This window comes from Crocuta crocuta, unplaced genomic scaffold, assembly GCF_008692635.1.
Source record: "Crocuta crocuta isolate KB4526 unplaced genomic scaffold, BGI_CrCroc_1.0 scaffold218, whole genome shotgun sequence".
Lineage (NCBI taxonomy): Eukaryota > Metazoa > Chordata > Mammalia > Carnivora > Hyaenidae > Crocuta > Crocuta crocuta.
The window spans coordinates 9,417,938-9,432,718 of NW_027533170.1; the positions used below are offsets into that span (position 1 = coordinate 9,417,938).

The window sequence follows — 14,781 nt, forward strand, 5'->3', positions numbered from 1 at the left end:
TCCCCCTTCCCCCTTCCCCTTTACCCTTTACCCTTTACCCCTACCCTTACCCTTACCCTTACCCTTACCTTACCCTTACCTTACCTTACTTTTTTGAGAGAGAAAGAGAAAAAGAGTGTGAGTGGGGAGAGGGCAGAGGAAAGGGAGACACAGAATCCAAAGCAATCTCCAGACACTGAGCTGTCAACACAGAACCCGATGAAAGGCTCAAACTCACAAACTGTGAGATCATGACCTGAGCCGAACAAAGTTGGACGCTTAACCAACTGAGCCACCCAGGCGCCCCCATTTCCACTTTCTTAGAGCTGTGTTGTAGACTCCTCGTGTGCCAGATCTGTGCTGCTCTCCGGCAGTTTGTGGACTGTGCCCATTTGCAAACTGTGTCATCAGCCTGCAGTGAAATACACAGTCTGTGGGAGCAGTTTTATATCTATTGAATCTTATGCACTTTAAAAATATGGCTTGTGTTTTATTGGTTTGTTTTTTTTCCTAATTCATTTTTTTCCTGTGTTTTAAATTTTGTTTAATTTTGAGAGAGAGAACGTGTGAGTGGGGAAAGGGGCAGAGAGAGAGGGATACCAGAATCCAAAGCAGGCTCCAGGCTCTGAGCTGTCAGCCCAGAGCTTAATGCAGGGCTTGAGCTCACAGACTGTGAGATCATAACCTGAGCCAAAGTCGGACGCTTAACCCAGACACCCCACTTTTCTGTATTTTAAAAACATTTGGTCTGTGGCGGTCTGGGGTTTTTTTGTTGTGTTCTGTTTTTTTACTACGTCATCGTTTGAGAAGCACTGTACTAGACATTGGAAAATATAAAATTTTTCATTCTTAGATTATATTCTTAGAAATTACATTGCTGAGGTTGCCCATGGGTTAAAAGGTAATATATGTTCTCACATGGAATTTTTACATCCACAGGGAACTCCATTTAAATAACAACCTGTTACGAGTTCTACCTTTTGAGCTGGGAAAACTGTTTCAGTTGCAGACTTTAGGCCTGAAAGGTACGATTTCTCCTATTTGTGCTTCTTCTGGTTTGTATGTTGTGTCTTTGAGTCTAAAGAAGCTGTAAGAGGAGGATCCTGTTGCTAGGGATTTGCAGGCTCCCTCTTGCCCAAACTTTATCAGATTTTTAGATACATCCCAGTGGTTTTCTCTTATTTGCACCTGGAGACTCTGCTAATCTTTGTATTCCTTTTCACTCCTAGCCTGGCTTTTCTATCTTCCAGTCAGTTCCGTGTTCTGATGATACATTCCTCAGGTCATACTTTGTCATCCTACTATAAATGGCTTCTTTTCCCTTGTATGCAAATCCCAAAAAAACGGAGACTCACTCACAGAGTACAAAAATTGAGTAGAAAATTTTGATCCATTGGGACCTGCTAATAACATTCAGTTTTGAGCATTTTTTAAAACTTGATTTGTGAGGACTTTATTAATCTATTAGAATTTGAGGGCATAACTGATCCAGTAAGAACTATTGGGAAGTATGTTTTTTACATCAGCAAGATTAAAAGCCCTATTTTAATAATTAGTCAATACCTAGAATCTTTTTTTTATCACATTAAGTGATTATTTGCCAATCTTATATCCACCTCATCCTGTAATCGATTCCTAAAAAATGTCACATAATGAAGTCTTGTTTCTCAAGACTACATTTAGAAAATGAGGTTTCTTAAGACTACATTTAGAAAATCCTTTTCATATCATAAAGGTAACAGGACTTTCACAAAAACAAATTAAATGGAAAAATATAAATAATACATTTGTAAATGTATGCAAAACCACATTCAGCAAACATCAGCTTTATAAACTTTTCTTTGGAAAGTGTAGGCTGGACTTGGCTGAAGCCTTTTTTTTTTTTTTTTTTTTTTTTTTTTTTTTTTTGTTTATTTTTGAGAGAGAGACAGAGTGTGAGCGGGGGATGGACAGGGAGAGAGAGAGAGAGAGACCCAGAATCCAAAGCAGGCTCCAGGTTCTGAGCTGTCAGCACAGAGCATAGGGCTCAAACTCATGACCCGTGAGATCATGACCTGAGCTGAAGTCCGACTGAGCCACCCAGGCGCACTTAGAGTAAGGCTTCTTAAAAGCCTTTTAAAGTTTTCTTGTTGTAACTTTGAAAATCAAAATATAAAATGTAGCAACATGTATCTGTATACTGACCATCAGAATCAACAATTAATACTGTGTCACTTTTGTGTCTAATGTTTTCTAATGCAAAGAAATAGAACATTACAGAGTGTAAAAACCCTCTTTGTTCCTCTTTAGCTCCCCTTGTCATCCCAGAGGCAGCTACTGTTTTATGTCCCCTTAGTTTCAGGTTTTGTGATCTTAACAGTGTTTATTTTACAAAAATGCATTCATTTCTCTAAGGAGTCACAAACTTTATTTGAAGTTAGGGTCATTGGTCACAAATATCTGCATTGCATTAATGTGTATGAAAGCCTTTGAAGCATTGGGGAGTTTTTAGGGCAGTCTTTGTGGCACCTTCGTATTGAGAATCCCTTGCTCTTTCATTTCAGAAAGATCCTCTAATGTTTGATATCTAGGTTTTAGGTTTCTTTCTTAGAAGTATAGTTTGACTGATTATACCATTTTTTGGACAAATCCTGTTGTTTTTCTGAGCTTGCCCCCACTCGCTTGTTAACATCTGACAGCCACTGATACGTTCTCCATTTCTATAATTTTGTTATTTCGGGAATATTGTGTTAGTAGAATCATGCTGTATATAACCTTCTGAGTTTGGTTTTTTCCACTCAGGTTAATTCTTTGCAATTCATGCAGGCTGTTGTATGTTTGCTTCTTTATATTGATGAACAGTGTTCCATGGTATGGCTGAGTCATGATCTGTTTAAGCAGTCACCTGTTGAAGGACATCTGGCTGGTTTCCAGTGTTTGGCTGTTGTGGATGAAGCAGCTAGGAACATTTCTATGCACAGATTATTATGTGAACCTAAGTCTTCATGTCTCTAGTATAGATGCCCAGAAATGCAATTGCTTGGTTATATTTTAGTGTCATTTAGTTTTTTAGGAATCTGCCAAACTTTTCCGTAGTGTCTATACTTTTTAACATTTTCACCAATAATAAATGAGTGATCCAGTTACTCTGAATCCTCCCCAGCTTTGGTGTTGTCAGGTCACTATTGTTATGTTAGTCTTTCTGATGGATGTATAGTGATATCCCATTGTGGTTTTAATTTGCATTTTCCTGTTAGGTAAAGATACTGCACATTTTTGCATGTGCCTACTTGTCATCTGTATGTTAACATCTGTGGAATATTCTTCATGCCTTTGCCCATGTTCTAATTGGATTGTTTTTTTTACTGTTGAATTTTCAGAGTCCATTATATATTCTGGATACTAGGTCTTTGTCAAATATGTGATTTACAGATACTTCTTCCCCAGTGTGTAGCCTTTACCCACTTAATACACCCAGTTCCAGCACTGCGGGGCTGTCCCCCATACCAACAAGCAGTTCTAGGAGACCAGCTATATGTCCTGTAATTCAACTAAATTCTGATACTACCTACCCAAAGGTAGCCTCAGATTCCATGGATAAAGGGTTCAGTCCTACATGACTGCTACTAAGATTCCAGTCACAAAGCCGGGTTGTCACCTGTGCTTCTGATCAAGGTTCCCACAGTCCCCTCCTTGGGTTTGATGAGTTTGTGAGAGTGGCTTACAGTAATAAGGAAACCCGTTTACTCACTGGATTTCCCGATTTATTATAAAAGGATATAACTCCAGAGCAGCCAGATGGAAAAGGTGGAGAGGGCACAGAGCTTCCGTACCCTCTCTAGGAGTGCCACTCTCCCCAAATCTCCATGTGTTCACCATCCCAGAGGCTCTTTGAACCCCATGCTTTTGGGTTTTTATGGAGGCTTCATAACATGGACATGACTGATTAAATCATTGGCGTTGATGACTGAGCTGACTTTCAGGCCCTCCTCCCCTCACTGGGACTGGAAGTCACATGGTTGGTTCCTGTCAGCAAGCCCCCATCCTCCTGTGGGTGCCGAAAGTTACTTCATCAACATAAGAGACACCTCTACAACTTCACTTCAGAAGAAAACCTGGTATCACTTTCAGGATTTTAGGAGCTTTAGGAACAGTGGATGAAGATCAGATATATATTTATTATAAATCACAATATCACACAAGGTCTTTTATGTAGCAGAGGATTTTAGTTTTCTTGAAGTTGCTTATCATATTTTCCTCTCATGGATCCTGCATTTTGGTGTCAAGTCTGATAATGTTTAGTATAGTTCTAGGTTCCAAAGATTTTCTCCTGTGTTTTGTGCTGAACGTTTCATGGTTTTATGTTTTCCATTTAAGTCTGTGATCTGAGTTAAAATCGAGCTAAAAGAAGTGAAGATTAGTTCAGGTTTCATTCCTGTGCCTGTGAATGTCCAGTTGCCCTAGCACCAGTTGTGGAGAAGTCTGCCCTCCACTGAATTGCCTTTACACCTTTCCCCCACATCAGTTGGACATACCTGTGTGGATCTTTTTCAGGATTCTTTTTTCCATTGATGTATGTGTCTGTCCCTTTGCCAGTAGTTACTTCAAAGTGGAAATAAGGTAATTAAGTCTTGGAATAGGATTGACTGATTCCCATACAATAATCTTTTTCAAAATGTTTTTAGCTATTTTAGTTCTTTTGCCTTTCCATATATACATTTAGAAAAATCTTGTCTATAGTTAAATATTGTGGGATTTTGATTGGAATCGTGTTAAACCTGTATATCATATTGGGGAGAATTAACATCTTGAATATGTTTAGTCTTCTGATCCATGAATTTGTCATGTCTCTCCCTATATTTAGAACTTTGATTTTTTTTTCATCAGTGTTGTATTGTTTTTGGTATATAAGTCAGGTAAATGTTTTGTTAGATTTATTTCTAAGTCTTTTTGTTTGGGCGGATTTTTTTTTGAATGGTTGTAAATGATATTGTATTAAATTTTGCTTTCCATATATATGTTCCTGAACATAATACAATGGACTTTTTTTTCTTTATTTCACCCATTCTCCAACTCCCCCCCTCTTCCCTCTGGCAACTACTAGTTTTCTCTACTTAAGAATCTGGTTTTTCTTTGCTCATTCATTTGTTTTGCTTTTTACATTCCACATATAAGTGAGATCATGTATTTGTCTTCCTCTGACTTATTTCACTTAGTATAATAATATTCCATTGAATGTACACATCACATCTTTATCCATCCATCTATGGATGGATAGTTGGGTTGCTTCCATATCTTGGGCATTGCAAAAAATGCTTCATGGAATATTACCCATTAAAAGAGAGAAAGGGGGAGAGAGAGAGAGAGAGATCTTGCCATTTGCAATATCATGGATGGATGTACAAGATATTAAGTGAAATAAGTCAGACGTGGTTTATATATCTTTTTGAATTGGATGGGTTTTTATATTTTTATGTTGTATCCTCCACCTTTTTTTTCTTTCTATAATTTATTTTTTTATAATTTACATCCAAGTTAGTTAGCACATGGTGCAACAGTGATTTCAGGAATAGATTCCTTAAGCCTTTTACCCATTTAGCCTGTCCTCCCTCCCAAAACCCCTCCGGCAGCCCTCTGTTCTCCATACTTAAAAGTCTTTTATGTTTTGTCCCCCCTCCCTGTTTTTATATTATTTTTGCCTCCCTTCCCTTGTGTTGATCTATTTTGTATCTTAAAGTCCTCATGAGTGAAGTCATATATTTGTCTTTCTCTAATTCTGCTTAGCATTATACCCTCTAGTTCTATCTATGTAGTTGCAAATGCCAAGGTTTCATTCTTTTTGATTGCCAAATAATACTCCATTGTGTGTACACACACACGCACACACCACATCTTTAACCATTCATCCACTGATGGACAGTTGAGCTCTTTCCATACTTTGGCTATTGTTGATAGTGCTGCTGTAAACATTGGGGTGTATGTGTCCCTCTGAAACAGCATACCTGTATCCCTTGGATAAATACCTAATAGTGCAATTGCTGGGTTGTAGTGTAGTTCTGTTTTTAATTTTTTGAGAAACCTCCATACTGTGTTCCAGAGTGGCTGCACCAGTTTGCATTCTCACCAGCAGTGCAAAAGAGATCCCCTTTCTTCACATCCTCGCCAACATCTGTTGTTGCCTGGGTTGTTAATGTTAGCCATTCTGACAGGTGTGAGGTGGTATCTCAGTGTGGTTTTGATTTGTATTTCCCTGATGATGAGTGATGTTGAACATTTTTTCATGTGTCTGTTGGCCATCTGGATGTCTTCTTTGGAGAAGTGTGTGTTCATGTCTTTTGCCCATTTCTTCACTGGATTTTTTTTTATTATTATTATTTGTTTTTATAGAATGTGGTAAGTTCTCTATAGATTTTGGATACTAACCCTTTCTATGATATGTTGTTTGCAAATATCTTCTCCCATTCTATTGATTGCCTTTTAGTTGAGACTTTCCCTTTTCTAATGTATACATTAGGTGCTATAAATATCCCTCTTGGCTCTGCTTTTGCTGTGTCCAGCACAAATTTTGGTATGTTTTCATTTTCACTAATTCAGTGCATTTAAAAAATTTCCTTAAAAACTCCTCTTTGACCTATGAATTATTTAGAATTTTCCAAGTGTTTGCAGATTTTCCTTTTGTCTTTCAGTTATTGATTTTTAGTGTGATTCTCTTGTGGTTGAAGAATTCCATGTGATTTCAGTTCTTTTACATTTGTTGGAGTTCATTGGTTTGTGGCCCAGGATTTGGTTCATACTAGTTTATGTCCCTTGGACACTGGACAAGAATATCAATTGGGTAGAATCTTATCTCAACTGGATCCTCTATATTAACTCTTGGGTCTATTAGATTGATAGTGTTTAAAGGGTTTTTATTGTCTAGTTCTTTTTTTTTGGGTCCTATCATTGTTGAGAGAAGAGTGCTAAAATATCAGCATAATTGTAGATTTCTCTGTTGCCCAGTTCTATCAGTTTTTGCTTAAAATATTTTTCAGTTCTGCCATTTTGTGGATGCATATTTAGAATTGCTGTCTTCTCTTATCTTTATATAATGTCATTTTCTGTCTCTAGTAAATTTATTTTCTCTGAAATCAACTTTGTCTGATCTTAATTAGTCACTCTTGCTTTCTTTTGATTAAGGTTTATATGACCTATCTTTTTCTATCCTTTTCAGTCTGCTTGTATTGTTATATTTGAAGCGAGTTTCATGTGATAACATACATAACTTATCAAGTCTCCTAATGCTATCATTTTACCATTTTGAGTGAAATATAGAATCTCCAACTCTTTGACCTTAGATTTGCTCCCTGTTTATAGTATCATTGTCTTAATATTTTCTCTACCTATATTTAGAACCAAATCAGTGTTACAAAGATATTTTATGGGCTGAACATGAGTTAGAAATCTTAAGCAAAGGAAAGCCTATTATGTTTGTCCCTTTTAAAGACCATGGTCTTTTTTCTTATCTTCCAGGGTTCCTTCTTTTATCATTTGCTTTCTATTTAGAGAACTTCTGTTTCCATTCTTTTAGGGTAGGTCTGCTGGCAACAGATTCTCATAGTTTTCAGTCCTCTAGGAATGTCTTTATTTCTCCTTCATTCTTTTTTTTTTTTTTTTTAATGTTTTCTTTATTTCTAGGAGAGAGAGAGAGAGACAGCGTGAGCAGGGGAGGGTCAGAGAGAGAGGGAGTCACAGACTGAAACAGGCTCCAGGCGCAGTCAGCACAGAGCCAGACGTGGGGCTCGAACCCACGAACCGCGAGATCATGACCTAAGTGAAAGGCAGACGCTTAACCGACTAAGCCACCCAAGCGCCCCTATTTCTCCTTCATTCTTAAAGGCTGTTTTCACTGGGGATTGGTTCTGGGTTGTGAGTTCTTTTCTTTCAACACCTAATGATATTGTGCCACTTACTTTTAACCACCATGGTTTGTGACAAATCTCATTCAAGTTGTGTTTCCTCTAGTTGTTACCTAGAGGGAAGGTGTTTTACTCTGGCTGCCTTCAAGATTTTCCTTGTCTATAGTTTCTAGAAGTTTAGTTATAGTGTGGCTTGCTGTGGGTTCTTTTGAGTATGTCCTATTTGGATTTTTATCAGACTCTTGAATCCGCATGTTTGTGTTCCTCCAGATCTGGGGAGTTTTTCAGCTGTTATTTCTTTGAGTACTATTTCAGCTCTGTGCTTCTTGTCTGCTTCCATAACTCTGAGGACATGAACCTAAGAATTTTCTTGTGGTCCCACAGGTTCCTGAGGCTCCATTAATTTTTTTTTTTTTTCAGTTTTCTTTCTTGTTTGTTGTTCAGATTGAGTAATTCTTAGTGTTCTATCTTCAAGGTCACTGATTATTTCCTCTGATGCTTTATTTTTCTGTTGAAGCCATCCACTGAGCTTTTTATTTCATTTATTCAGTGTTTCAGTTTTTAATATCTCCCTATTTTTAAAAATGTTTTGTTCATTTGTCAAAACTTTGTTGAGTCTTCCTGTTTTTTTTCATTTATTTCAAGCATATGTTTGTAATTTCTCATTGAAGCATTTATTGAATTTCTCATTGAAACATGCTTCCTCTATTTAGGTCAGATCATTCTAATGTTTTTGCCATCTTGGTGTTGGAGTCTTGTTTATCTTTTTTCATTTAGTTTGAAATCTTCCTAGTTCTTGGTAGAATGAGTGATTTCACCTGAAACTGAACATAGTCATATTATATTAAAACTCTGGATCTTACTTAAACCTGTTTTTGCTGACTCTTTCTAACTGCTCTGACAGAGAAAGTGAGGGGGGTCAATATCTTTGGAATATCCTTTTTCATTTGGCATAGTTAATATCTTATAATCACTTTATAACAATTTATAAGTCATGTGTCTTTTTCAATATATAAAATGTATTAGTCTTTCATAAAGTAGAGCTGTGGTATCTGGGACCTTCAGTATTCAAAACAGTTCATTGTACTGTTCATAAGCACATAAGAAATTCTTCTGAGTGGATTTGAGACTCTTGTAGATGTATGTAAATCATTACTATTTGCTGTCACTGGCACTTCAGAAACAATTATTAAATTTACAGATGGCTCTCAGCCCTGGGGTTTTCTCCTTTCCTTAGTGACTTCATCTTCTTCTTCTTCTTTTTTTTTTTTTTAATTTAAAAAATGCTTTTATTATTTTAGAGCGCATGAGCAGGAGAAAGGGCCAGAGGAGACAGAGAGGGAATATCTCCAGCAGGCTCCATGCTCAGCACAGAGTCTGACAGAGGGCTTGATCCCACAACCTGGGATCTTGGGATTATGACATGAGCCAAAATCAAGAGTTGGATGCTCAACCAGACTGAGCGCCCCAGGCGCCCCAGAGACTTAACCTTAAATCAGATCTGTCCCATCTTATTACTTTGTAGAGTTTTTAAAAATCTAAATGAAGACTACATCTAATGAGGATGTCTTCTTATTAGCTTTGTTGTGTTCTTAAGTTATGATTCTCTGATTCATTATAGTGGCTGTCCTCTTTGCCTTGTCCTCCTCCCCATTCTTCCCTGTCAGTTTCACTTGCTTTTGATTGTCTCAAAAGTGTTGATGAGGCAGGGCCAGATACAGAGCACTATTAGAGATCTTCTAGATTGACATCAGTCCCCAATAATTGTTTTCTGGATACTTCTGCAGAACGTGGTATCAGTCATTTTTGTTCTTCACATCAAGAACTGAAAAAATATTTTCTCTAGTTTGGTATCTTACTAATAACTATATATATTGCTATAGATCTAATAATTTTGGTATGTTTTTTCACTTATGCAATATTTTATTACCTTTCTTGGTTTCATTTTACCTTTTTAAAAAATATTTCCAGGAAATCCACTTACCCAGGATATATTGAACCTCTATCTGGAACCAGATGGAACAAGAAGGCTACTGAACTATTTGCTTGATAATTTGGCAGGTACTGCAAAAAGAAGTAAGTGGTCATTTGTTTAAATGATTTTTTTAAGAAGCTGTGTAAGAATATTACTTAATTTTGTGTTTATCTTCAACTAGTTTCAACAGAACAGCCACCTCCAAGATCTTGGATTATGTTACAAGAACCGGACAGAACAAGGCCAACTGGTTGGTAGCCTTATATTTTTTTTTAACTTACTTTTACTTGGTATTACATATCTAACAGTGTTGTTGGCATTCTTTAGATTATGGGCTGTGTTATAGTTGAATGCTTGAGATTGATTTGGCTTGGGAAATCACAATAAAGAGTTATTGCTTACCTGGCCTCTGTAATATGCTGTAAAGCAATGCTTCTCAACCCGAGGCATTTTTATCCACTGAGGGACATTTAGCAATGTCTGGAGACATTTTTTGATTGTCACAAATAGGGAAGTGCTACTGACGTGTCATGGTTAGAGATCAGAGATGCTGCTAAGTGTGCTACAGTGCACAGCACAACCCCCCACAGCAAATAATTTACCTGCCCATAATGTCAGTAGTGCCATTGTTAAGAAATTATGTTGAAAAGATGCCCTTGCACAGTTAATTGTGCTGTAAAGAATTTATCAGATTCATTTGTTATAATAAATATACCACCATCTTTATATTGGAAGTTTTCAAACCCTGTTGTGTTCCAAATGTATGTGATACTACAGAATTGTTAAGACTGCTAAGACACTTACCTGAAACAGAAATGATGACCCCTAATTTCCTTTTAACTTAAATTGTATGAAAATAGTTGGGGAATTACATGATGTGTGTAATAGGATTTGATCTATGATATTACCTCTTTCCTTTTGCATCAATAATAATAGTTGTTCTTTAGAAGAAAATGCCTGTTAAGAAAACTGTCAGTTTTCCACATTATACACTAGCAGTTAGCAAAGTGGTAGAAGGAGTATAGAAATTAGGAGCCCTGGTCTTAGAGACCGAGTGGCTCAAAATCTTAGTCTTTGAGCTTTCTGCCTTCTGTGGGTACCTCTGTAGCATTAGATTACTGTTATAATTTGTTCACCTATCTGTCCTTCCTTCCTTATCCGTCTTTATTTGTATCCGCTATGTCTGGCATATAGTAGCCTTTCAACAAATATATGTTGAATGAATAAAGCCAAACTTAGCATTTAAGTGAAAACTATTGATATTAATTATTTTTTTTTTTCTGCCACGTGTGTGAATAAGTAAAGTTATCTTTCCTACAGCCTTGTTTTCTGTCATGTGCTATAATGTTCTTTGTGATAAATATGCGACCCGGCAGTTATACGGCTACTGTCCATCTTGGGCACTAAATTGGGACTACAGGAAAAAGGCCATTATTCAAGAAATATTGAGCTGCAATGCTGATATCATAAGTCTTCAGGTAAGTCATTCGAAGAGGGTTTAAATTGCACAAATTCCCCAGTGTTTTGCAAGGAGCAAAAGTGGGAATACATACCCTGACACATTTGAAGTTCCAGCTTTAGCAATTCTTAAAATATTGACTTTCTCTGTTTTTAGTGAATTCTGGGAGCATTCACTCCCTGCTTTGTTTAGCTGCACTGTGCTGCCAAATTAAGCAGATCAGTTAATTTGGGTTTTAGGCATTTGCTATGGCAGTTAAAATACTCATCTTTCCCTCTGAAATGCCCTTGCACACTGTGTTTTAATTGGATGGCAATATTACTGAAACTGTGGCATTGTCAAGGTATGGTTTTGCTTTACCATAGTAATAATAGAAGAATTAGGACATAGAGGAAAGAGCATTGGACCTGATGCACAGTAACTTTGGGGGTCTCAGTCCTACTCTCATAATGATTCATATGACCTTGGACAAGTCACTTTTTCCCCGTGGTCTGAAAATACAATCTGAATCTTGTTCCCCATAAGTTATAAAATATAAGAAAGGATACACATGGAGGTGTCTTTCCATTATATATTCCTAAGCAATAGGATACCATCTTGTATCTGTAAAATGACAAGGAAGTGTTATGACTGATTTCAGATAAACTATTTTGAAAAGATGTTACATTCCTCATTTTGCAGATCAGTCATTTGAAATTATCTCAGCCCCTCAAACTATGCATATAAAGTTAATGCATAGGACTTATTTTGTCTAATGAAATAACTTTGCCATTTACAATTTTTCAGGAGGTTGAAACAGAACAGTATTACAGTTTTTTTCTGGTAGAACTGAAAGAACGTGGCTATAATGGATTCTTTAGTCCTAAATCTAGAGCTAGGACAATGTCAGAACAAGAAAGAAAACATGTCGATGGCTGTGCAATATTCTTCAAGACGGAAAAGTAAGTCCTCTTACATTTAAAAAAGAAAATTTTCTCAGTATTCACAGCAAGTCAAGGGTGTGGAAATTAGTTGGCAAATAAGAGAATGAAGCATCGTATTGCTACTCAGTAAAACAGTACTCTTGAACAGTTTTGTTTTAAATCACCAGAAATGATCTTGTTTTGGAGACTTGTTGAAAGTGCTGCTGTTTCTTCAGGTGTTTACTAGGGTTTAACTCCAATTGTTAATTGAAACACCTTGTAATTAGCATTCCCTCTAGGATGGTAGAGGGATTCTTAAACCCAGATTTTGGAAAATATTTATTTAAAAATTACAAGATGGAATATTCAACATGAAACTTACAGAGAAGATGACGTTATCTTAAGTTATAAAAGTATTTCAAGATGTTATATGTATCACTAATAGACTGAGAACAACTTGAAATGGATGTAGGAAGCTTGGTGTTAAGTGTGGAGGATTTTCCATAATGTGATTTACATGCCATTGTATTTGTTCAGGAAGTTTGGGAAAACTGCGTTTCCCACAAAGCTAATACTTTGGTATTCCCAATTCTATGTTTGTGTGTGTGTTTTTGTTTGTGTTTTAGATTTACTTTGGTTCAGAAACACACTGTTGAATTTAATCAGCTAGCAATGGCAAATTCAGAAGGGTCTGAAGCCATGCTGAACAGAGTCATGACAAAAGATAACATTGGAGTTGCAGTACTGCTAGAACTTCGAAAGGAATTGATTGAAATGTCATGTGAGTGACCTTTTCACTTCCTGTAAAATTGACCTCCAAAATCTAATAGCAGAAAATTCGTTATGTATTAATAGTCTTGTCTAACACCTGAAGAAACTCAGTGAGAATTTAAGTCCTTTCTAAAATATCCTATCCCTTTCTCTGTACCACAAAGCTTAAGGTTGAGAAAGCAGTGCCCAGAAAAGTATTTCAAACTTTGAAAGGCATAAAGCCAGAGGAAAAAAATGGTTTTTTTTTGCTCCCACTATTTTTCACTCAAAAGCAATGTTTAAGTAAATATTAGTTAAAATAACTGCTCAGAAGAACTCCATACACCCCTGTAATTTCTTGGCAGCAAAGATACTCTGTAAGCTAACTTCTCCTGACCTACTTGTAATCATTACTTTAAATGTCTTGAGTTTTGGATCAATGGACCACTTATGTCTTTTTCTTTAATTTTTTTTAATATTTATTTTTGAAAGACAGAGTGCAAGCAGGGGAGAGGCAGAGAAAGAGGGAGACACAGAATTTGAAGCAGGCTCCAAGCTTTGAGCTGTCAGTGCAGTGTGGGCTTGAACCCACAGACTGAGATCATGACCTGAGCTGAAGTCGAACACTTAACCGACTGAGCCACCCAGACACCCCAGTGGACCATTTATTTCAAACTAAAAGTATATTTAGAGTGACCATGAGAACTGAAAGTTCTGTCACTTGAGGAACAGTTGAAACTAGAGATGTTTAACCTGAGGAGTCAAAAATAAAGATGGAGCTTAGTGACTGTATTAAATATATCTAGGAAAAAAGGCTGTAGATTGGATTTTGTGAGGCTCATTTTAGTACATCTTGACGAAGCCAAAAGTTTCAAGGAGACAACTGTTTTGGCCCAGATAGAATGGACTTTGTTCGGGGCGGCTGGGTGGCTTAGTCGGTTAAGCATCCGACTTTCGCTTAGGTAATGATCTCGCGGTTCGTGGGTTCGAGCCCCGCGTCGGGCTCTGTGCTGACTGCCAGCTCAGAGCCTGGAGCCTGTTTCAGTCTGTGACTCCCTCTCTCTCTGACCCTCCCCTGCTCACGCTGTCTCTCTCTCTCTTTCTCTCTCTCCTAGAAATAAATAAAAACTTAAAAAAAAAAAAAAAAAAGAATGGACTTTGTTCAAGTAGAATGCCCTTCCCTCCGAGGCATAGATGATTACTTCTCAGGTTTGTGGTCCAGTAGACTTAGTCGTCAGGTGGGAGATTGTTAGGTAGATTTTAGGGTCCTTTTTCATTTGGAAACTCTTGAGATACTACTTGCTTTCAGATCCTGTAAGAATATATGGGCTGATGGGCGGGTTTTGTCTGTCTGTTTCTTTTCTTTTTATCTAATATAGCTGGAAAGCCCCATCTTGGAACAGAAAAACAACTTATTCTTGTGGCTAATGCTCATATGCATTGGGACCCCGAATACTCTGATGTGAAGTTGGTTCAAACTATGATGTTCCTCTCAGAAGTGAAGAACATTATTGATAAAGCCTCACGAAACCTCCAGTCCAGTGTATTGGGCGAATTTGGAACTATTCCACTGGTGTTATGTGCAGATCTTAATTCTTTGCCAGATTCTGGTAAGAAAAGTTCTTTTATGTAGAATGCTTTTTTTGACTTAAATGTGTTTGTAAGGTATCATTTCTCATAATTCCAAATTTAGTCAAAATGAACATTCACCTCGTAACGGCAACTGTGAATCAGGTTTAACATTTTGTGTGCGAATAGGGAGACTATTTTGAAAATGAGATACCATGAAAATCTAAGGAAGGACATTAATCATCTTCAATAAACACGTGGTCGGTAGCTTGA

General features: G+C 37.1%; 1 protein-coding gene across 3 annotated transcripts in view; it reads left to right on the forward strand.

Annotated features, from left to right (window-relative positions):
- The window catches only part of CNOT6 (CCR4-NOT transcription complex subunit 6), a 63,501-nt gene that overhangs the window by 39,975 nt on the left and 8,745 nt on the right, over positions 1-14,781 (forward strand). For 2 of the 3 annotated variants that reach the window (XM_077746255.1, XM_077746257.1), the window contains 7 exons: positions 919-1,004; positions 9,825-9,929; positions 10,010-10,078; positions 11,149-11,306; positions 12,074-12,228; positions 12,816-12,970; positions 14,319-14,549. In XM_077746255.1, coding sequence (XP_077602381.1) covers positions 919-1,004; positions 9,825-9,929; positions 10,010-10,078; positions 11,149-11,306; positions 12,074-12,228; positions 12,816-12,970; positions 14,319-14,549 — 959 coding nt within the window. The remainder of the gene's footprint in view (positions 1-918; positions 1,005-9,824; positions 9,930-10,009; positions 10,079-11,148; positions 11,307-12,073; positions 12,229-12,815; positions 12,971-14,318; positions 14,550-14,781) is intronic. The other variant, XM_077746258.1, reaches the window with a different exon arrangement.